Source organism: Rhea americana, unplaced genomic scaffold (genome assembly GCF_003343005.1).
Source record: "Rhea americana isolate MKP2758 unplaced genomic scaffold, rheAme1 scaffold_70, whole genome shotgun sequence".
NCBI classification, from domain to species: domain Eukaryota; kingdom Metazoa; phylum Chordata; class Aves; order Rheiformes; family Rheidae; genus Rhea; species Rhea americana.
Window position 1 is genome coordinate 3,649,445 of NW_028186868.1, and position 8,319 is coordinate 3,657,763.

The 8,319-nt window shown below is 45.2% G+C and overlaps 1 protein-coding gene across 1 annotated transcript in view; it reads left to right on the forward strand.

Moving 5' to 3' along the window:
• Positions 1 to 7,606: 7,606 nt before the first annotated feature.
• Positions 7,607 to 8,319, forward strand: part of DUSP22 (dual specificity phosphatase 22) — a 43,265-nt gene continuing 42,552 nt past the window's right edge. The window contains exon 1 of the mRNA XM_085321641.1: positions 7,607 to 8,008. Within this exon, the coding sequence (XP_085177767.1) occupies positions 7,988 to 8,008 (21 nt within the window). The 5' untranslated portion in view covers positions 7,607 to 7,987. The remainder of the gene's footprint in view (positions 8,009 to 8,319) is intronic.

The following is an 8,319-nucleotide window of genomic DNA, read 5'->3' on the forward strand; positions in this document are numbered from 1 at the left end:
TCACCTAGAGCATGTTAGACAGGGTTGCATCCAGGCGGGCTTTGAATATCTCCAGGAGGAGACTCCACAACCTCTCTGGGCAACCTGTTCCAGTGCTCTGTCACTTAGAGTGAAGAAATTCCTTCTCATATTTAAGCGGAACTTCCTGTGGTTCAGTTTTTGCCCATTGCCTCTTGTTCTGCCACATGGGACAACTGAAAAGAGTTTGTCCCCATCCCCTTGACACCCTCCCTTCAGGTACTTACAGACATTGATAAGATCCCCTCTCAGTCTTCTCCAGGCTAAACAGGCCCAGCTTTTGCAGCTGTTCCTCACATCAGATGGCTCCAACCCCCTGATCAACTTCGTAGCCCAGAATCCCATTCAAAGATGTAAGATAATGAGACAAAACAAATATACTGTTAGGCAGGCTAGTCAACGAGTCATCTGCATTTCCAGGTGGAATTAGTGGAAATACACTGCTTTTTCACATGCAGTGGTCTATCAGACTGCACAATTTTCTCAGGTCAAGGGGAAGCTTAGATACCAAGAAGACTAAGAAGTTTTTTGGGCTCAAACTGCTTCACATCTACTTTCACACTCCATTTTTCTTCTCATTTCAGTTTCCCCCAGAATTTGGATGATGGTGATTTTCAGAAAGTTTTTGAGAGGATTCCCCACACCCACAGCCCAAAGGCTTATTAAAAAAAGCCTTAGGTTAAAGAAAGGTTCTTTTGAGAATTAGTAATTAGCTAGAAGATGAAAAACAAAGCTTGGCGTGAATGATCAGTTTGCACAATTGAAGGAAGCTGCAAGTGGAAGGTGGGGAAGGGAGACTGTGCTGGGCCCTGCACTGTCCAACATATGTGCTGTTCAACATATTCAAAAATGGGCTGGAAAAGATGGTGGACAGCCAAGGTGGGTGATGATACAAAGTTGTTTCCAAAAGTCAAAAGCGAAAGCTGACCGGGAGCAGAGGGATCTTGCATTATCAAGTGACTCAGCAGGAACGTGGCAGAAGAAAATCAATGTTGATAAATACAAAATAGATCATATGGGAAAAATACAACCCTAACAAATGCAGACAGTTCTAAGTGAGCAGCTGTCACTCAAGAAAAAGATCTTGTAATCACTGTGAATGTTAATATAAAAACATCAGCTTGATCCCTCAGACCAGAGACAAGGTGTGCCCCATGACTCAAAAAAAAAGAACTGCTGGTTACCAGAAACTGGAAGATACAAAAGGGGAATGCGCTGTCTGTACTCACTGTGTTTCTCATTCTTCTTCTAACCTTAGGTGTCCACTACTTGCCACTGTTGAGACAAGATGTGAAGCTATATGAATCTTTGGCATGACCTAATACAGCTGCTTTTATATCCTGACGTAAAATTAACTGTGCGAGAGAATAGATGTAATCTGAGGCCACAAAGGAAAGTGAAACTATTGAAAAGTGTATGACTGGAGAACCAATGTTGCAAATCATGCATCTAACCAAGTCCCAGACAAAGGAAGAAAGGATCAGAACAAAAAAAACCAACCAACCAAACAAAAAAAACCCCAAAAACAAACAAACAAACAAACAAACAAAAAAAAAAACAGAAGAGATCACAAGGAGATTATGAATTAATCCTCAAAGTAGTAGAAGCTTGCTGGCTGTTGCTGTTGCTTTAGCTTGGTGCYGGACCTTAACATAATTCACATCCTCAATGGCAGTGAATAGTTGCTGACAGTAGTTGCAATCATATTGGTCCAGGGTACTAGGAAGTTTTATCCCTAGTAGACATATATGAAGGGAGAAAACGCATCTTCTGTAACTTCCAGAAGAAAGGAAAGTAAAGAGCACTAAGTGTGCTGCTTAATGTGAGAACATCTTAGCAGTTTAAAATCACTAGAACACCAGAAAAGACATCTTTACTGGCCGTAAGCTTGCAGTGCTGTGCTTCCCACCCACGTCCCATTCTCAGGGCTGTGTCACAAACAGCTCACAGACAGCCTGCTGAAGTGTCCTGGGCATGCAGAACCTCAAACACCATGAAGGTGTACTAGCAGATCTTCTAGGCTATTGAGCAGCTTGGAGGCAACATTGAAGAGAGACAGTAGCTGTGACCAGAGAGAGAACCAGAACAGGCCAAAATAACCAAACAAAAGGGAAACTCCACAAGAAAAATTGAATAAATAACTCCTGATGTCAGCATTACTGTTATTTCAAGAAAGAGCCACAAGTACAAGCAAAATTGCAAGGTCCTTAAGATTAACTGAATGTTTTGGGGGAATGTAGTGAATATGTTGGAAATGTAAGTATTTCTATTTATGGATTTCATAAATGGTCTTTAAGGGTTGTTATCTTAAATTTTGGATGAGAAAACAAAACATGGGATGGAGAATTGTAGTTTTAACTGGTTTCATTTTTCCAAGCACAGGAAACCTTCAGCTGTAGTCCTTTAAGCAGAAGTTGTTGGAAACTGAATAAAATGTCTGCCCAGTGGCTTGCGTGGATGCAAACAGTGATTACTGAATACTACAGTCCAGAAACTACCTCTTAGCATTGACCACAGCTGTAGTTGATTCAAAGATGCCTACTGACTGGTCACAACTGAGGGGACCACTACTGCTCACCAAGCTTCAATGGGAATTTCAGAAACTGATCTCTTTCCACTTCAAGGAAACCGGACTATATAAGAGAAGTCTAATGTTTATTATTGTCAAATGACTTTCTGTGCAGAGGTGTTGTGAAGATTGTGTTCCCTAGGGTTATGCAGATATGTACTGGAAGCAAAATTTAGGTTATTATAAGAGCATTTTTCCATTTGAGAATGCTGATGTCTGCCCAGGGAAGCAAATACATACTTAGCCTATCAAGGGAATGCATTTGGATATTTTCATTCACACTTACTGATGGACTATTTTTAGTAACTAATAATAAATGTGCTTTGCAACATGCTTTTTGATGGCCTAGTTTCTTTTGAAAATAACACTGTAATAAAATGTTTGCTTTTAAGAATCCAAAATTTTATTGTATTTTCCCCAAATCCTGGATTAGTAGAAAATATCTTACTCTTTCTCACAGTAAAAAATAAATAGAGCTGCTGATAAGATCAGTTTCCTTCTTACACAAGCATTAGAGGTGAGGGAGTCAGGYTGACTGGTAAATACATGCAAAAAAATCAAAACAGTATAAATTGAGGGTTAGAATTAGCCACTGTAAAAGTTAAAGAAATTACCTGTTTTTAACCAACTAGTGAAATCAGAATTTTCAAGGCCTGTTTTTTTCTTCTACTTCTATTTTTCTCAGTATTTTAACCAAGCAGCCTACAACAAATACGGTATCTGCAATTCATTTGCAATCCTTCTTGAGTTTTAAGGTGGGCTGATTTTTTTTCAAGTCTTAAGTGCATATAAACAGAAGTAGCTGCTGGAATTCTAGAGACACGGGAGTGCAGTAATTAGGTACATAGTTGCCATGGCAGCTAACCTACATCTAAATTATCTCAGACTTTTCGGAAAGCTTGATAAGTCTCAGCCGTTCTCTGGTGTTCCTCCTGTCTGAACTGCCAGTTCCTTTTTTGGGGATCTGCTCTCCACAAAGCCTTCTTTTGTGCCACTTTGGCCTGCAGTGCAGGCTTAGCCCTTTCACCCTAGTACACACTGTATTCTGTTATTATTGCCCATTAATGGAAGAGGAGGTGATGGGAGTGCAAGGCAGGTGATGAAGATCTCCCACCTACCCWGGCTGTTGAGAGCAGCTTCATGACATGTTTTTTGCTGAAATAAGCTACATTGGTAACTCCCTTCAGTTTCATGATTTAAAGCAAACAGCAGTATCACTGATTTTGATGAAATTGCTGGAGATTCGCAGTGACGTAATGGAAGCCATGCTTGGCCTTAAGCGAGTGAATTTATAAAGCAATGAGTTCTGCTCTATGGATACATGATAATAAATAGGAGCCATCTCTTCTTTCCAGTACACAGGCTCTGAAATGCTGTAGTAATAAGCACAATTACCATGCAGAAATCTTCCAAGAAGGGCTTGTGAGTCCTCCAAGCTCTTTCCCATCCACTGGCCATCCTCTCAGCATAGTCAGAAAACAAACTCTGTGCTATTTATGAATTTTCATGTTATTTCTGGTTAAACAGCTCCTTTTCATCAAATAAACATATTTCAGAGGAAGACCATTCCATTGGCTATTTCTGACCAGCCATTCTTTTTATCTTCTTTCTTGCCATCTCTGAGAATTAAGTCATGATGCCGTTTCAGTGGAACTCAGCCCAGGACTTATCAGTTCTCAACAGATCCTGGATGGCTGACATGCCTTCTGCCTACGGTTGAATGTGAGCTCAGACCTCTAGTGTTTACAGAAAGTGAGATCAGAGATAAGAAGTAAAGAGTAATTACTTCTTTATTTTTAACATTGTTAGCTCAACCTGCTGTCAAAGCAATTTTGTCTAATATTTTAAAAGAAGGCTCAGTTTCAGTATCAGTGTGGTTCTGTTTCTTTTGTTATTTTTCAGGCAATTGGCTAGAAGATAAATGCAGTAACTGGAAACTTGGCCTCACTAGATATATTTGCATGTGAAGTCAGGGACTGGAATTACTTAATTTATCATTCTCACATCACAAAGCAGTACAAAAATCCCTGGATCTGTGGGATTACAGGTCATGCTATACTGAAAGCTATGAGATTCAGCAAGAGCTTTTTGCTCTTATTTGCTGAGTTCATTTTTTCAGTCCAGTCACCTCAAGATAGTTGCTTTATAAAATGGACTTTCAAAGTATTAATAACAGTGCAGATACCACATGCAAGGAATAAGATTCTCAGAAGTGACTATCACTGAATACCCTGTGTTGATTTAGGACCAGCCCCCCTAAATGTATTATGTAATAGTTTATTAAACAACAGCTGAAGAACTAAAACAGATGAGTTCTTGGAAGAACTGGCAAGAGAGACACATCTGGCAACAGTATCAGGATCTCCCCTCTAGAGCTGTGGTAGAGAAAAAGAGATACTATACATCATAGTAAATGTTTAAGTGGATTTTCTCCCACTGTTTTTTTAATCTTGGTGTATTATATTCTCCCAATATATTTTTTGCTATTTCATGGTAAAAAGCTGCCCACATGCAATAAAAGTTCTAACAAATGAAGCATTTCAGGCTGTAGTTGACGTCCTGAAGGGAGTCATGAAACTTGAAAATAAAACAGAGAAGATTGCCTGACACTTCCCATTCAAAAAAAAAAGTCAGATGACTAAGTTAGACACACTTATATTCCATGTGTATTGCCTAATATAACATAATGATTTCACGTATATTGCTTACTCACAGTACTTTTCAGGGCTCTTTAAAGGATAGAAATATGGTTATTTGCACTTTACAAATGGAGAAACTGAACTATAGAGAGCTTAAATGACCTGCCCACAGACTTCCAGCTGTGGCCTGGAAGGCCTTGTGATATTGATCACAAGGCCTTCCAGTTACTGTGGACCTATTAGCATAACACTGAAGATCACTGCAGTTACCAGGAATTTATTCAATCTATCATCTTATTTCATAAAAATAAACCATAGTGGCAGAGTCACTGGTAAGTGAGTGGAGCCTCCACTGATATGGTTTGAGGTGTAGCTCAGAAGGGCTCCGAAGGCCATCCAGACACAGCAAACGTGACCTGGCCTCAGCAGTCCATGCTGATCGATTTTCTCACAAAATCCCAGGGTAAGATTACTCAGCAACCCTCATGCTACACCTAGCTTCCTCATCAGTCACTTGACACACCACTGTCACAGGAGCTTGCTCTGAACTGCCTGCCTCCAAGGGAAGTAGGCTCTGGGAACTGACTCCCCAGCTTTCTCTGGGGCTTGTTCTCTGAACAAATTCACCKTTGGGTCAGACAAGGGCTGGGACTAGTTTAAGGGAGGGGACATGGATGTACTGTTGATGGTAGTTGCCTCCTTGGCAATAGCCAACCTGCAGTTGCAATTGGAGACTCTGAAATTGTTCCCTAATACTATGCTGGTACTGACAACTACTGCCTCCCTCATAAAGCACCTCCCRTCACTATCACTCATGTTTGTCGTTTCAGAGTCCATCCATCAAGCTGATACCCTGCTTTGCTGACTGTTTGCATCATCCTGTTCTCCATCGTTCACCTTTCCACTGCCTATCTTCTGCTGCAAACTCCTCTGATCAGCCCAGTCCTACTGAAATGTGCCCAACAAACTATAGGTAACATGGAACTCTTTTGAGCCACACAGCACATATGCATATCCGTGTAATTGTTTTACACACATATATATATATATATAGTGGTGCGGTTTGTTTTTTTCCCAGTGTGGTGTTTACATTTAAACAACTGCTCAGAATACAGATACGATTTTCTACAGAAAAATATTTCAAGTATTTCTGAAAATACTTATCCATGTTTCACATCAGTGTTTGTATAAATGCAGGGAGCACCTGAAGCTCGATATGCATCTCTCTCGTCTTTGTTTTGCATTTGTGCCATTAAGGACTTCACTTTCGGGGGGCAGCATTACTGGACTGGTTAATGGCAATGCTGTTACATAGTACTATCCTGTCTMTGTGTATTTAAACTACATGTACTCCGTAAGTACCTACATGACATTCCTTCTCTCCTACATTAATTCTTATGGGTAAAATTGCTTCTATATCAATCAAATCACCAATCATCATACCTGTCATAAACATATCCCTGTGAACAGTGGGGAAKGGCTGTACCATGTTGTGTGTAACTCAGCATTAGGGAGGAAGAGCACGGATTTAGACTGATCGAGCATGGCTTTGAACCCAGGCCTACCAAGACTTACGCAATGAACATCTTTGCTTCAAATTACTTGCTTTCTCCTCGCTTTTTATCTTAGTTAAGGCTTTATGCCCCTTACACACCTGCCAACTAGCTGTGCCTGCAGTACAGGGTCCCAGAGCAGAAGGCAGGCACATGCCGTGGTCTGTGACCGGGGAACACTTCCCTTTGCAAGGCCCTGCTCCCTGTGCCATCCTGCCTGGCCCARCCTCAAGCCCGCAGCCAAGTGCCGCCCCTATGCTGTGACTTCTGGGCTCTTACACACCGGGAGAGCAACAGGTTGGGAAGTGGGAGGCTCTGGAGGGAGCCCCAGTGCGCTAGGTCTGGCACCACCACCCAGGCAGCTCCTTGGGCCCGCGCCGGCCCAAGTGAAGTCAAGCTGAAGACGTAAACTCTGTCGGTGTGGACCAGCTTCGGGGCCGCGCACCGGGGCAGAGGAAGGCCGCGGGAGGGCCAGCCGGGCACGACGCGCCGGCCCCGACACCGCGGCCCTGCCCGCGCCGCGGCGCCGCACGACTTCCCCGCGCAGCCGCCTCTGCGTGACCGTGTCACGCCCCGGCGCGGCGCCGCGGAGCGCTTCGGCCCGGCCCGCATCCGCACGCACGGGGGCACAGGGGCGCCCACGGCCATCGCCAGCCCGGGCTGCGCCCTCCCGCTCGCCGCCGCCGCTTACTCATCCCCTGAGGAATGAGGCGCGGGCGCGGCGGGCGCTGCAGGTGGGGCAGGGCCGCGGCGCGGGGGCCGCTGGGACATGTAGTGGCGGCGCGCGGGCGGCGGCGCCGGCGCGCGGCGGCGCGGACTACAAGCCCCAGGGCGCGCTGCGCCTGGCGCGCCGGGGCTTTGATCGCACGTGGGGGCGGCGGCCGCGGCAGGGAGGGACCGAGGGAGGCAGGTCCTGGCGGCGCAGCCCCGCGGCAGCTCGCTCGTCCCGGGGGCGGCCGAGCGGAAACCCGCCTCTGATCGCCCGGCAGCCGGGAGAAACCCCAGCCCGTGCGGGGGGAGATGCGCGTAACCCTTCCAAATAGCAGCCGCCGCCGCCGCAGCAGCACCAGGCATCCTAATTAACAATAAGCTCATACCCAGTCACCCCCGGCAAGCACTTTCCCATGCACGCTGACCTGGCGCTGGCAGCTAATTAGGCTGCAGCCGACAGTTTCTCCTGCGGTGCTAGAGTGCAGGTCGCTTAAGCCATGGGGAATGGGATGAACAAGGTAACGCTGCTTGTCGTTGTTTCTGTGTGTGCGTGCATGTGCGCGGGCAAGGCTGAGCGGTTGCAGCTCTCCGAGGATCGCGGTCCTTTCCCGCTGGATGCCGCGTCTCCCCCTCCTTTGTTTCGTGCTAATCAGCCTTCTSCGTCGGTGCAGAAGACGGCAGATGCTGAAGCTGTTCCTAGGCATCTGGTTAAAAAACACACACAGAAGAGTTTCCCCCCCCCCCTTTAACTTTGAGATATTTTTTTCCTCCCGGAGGCGAGGGGGAAGGGAAGGCGACCAGGGCTGCACGCCTCCCTGGGGGCGCGCTG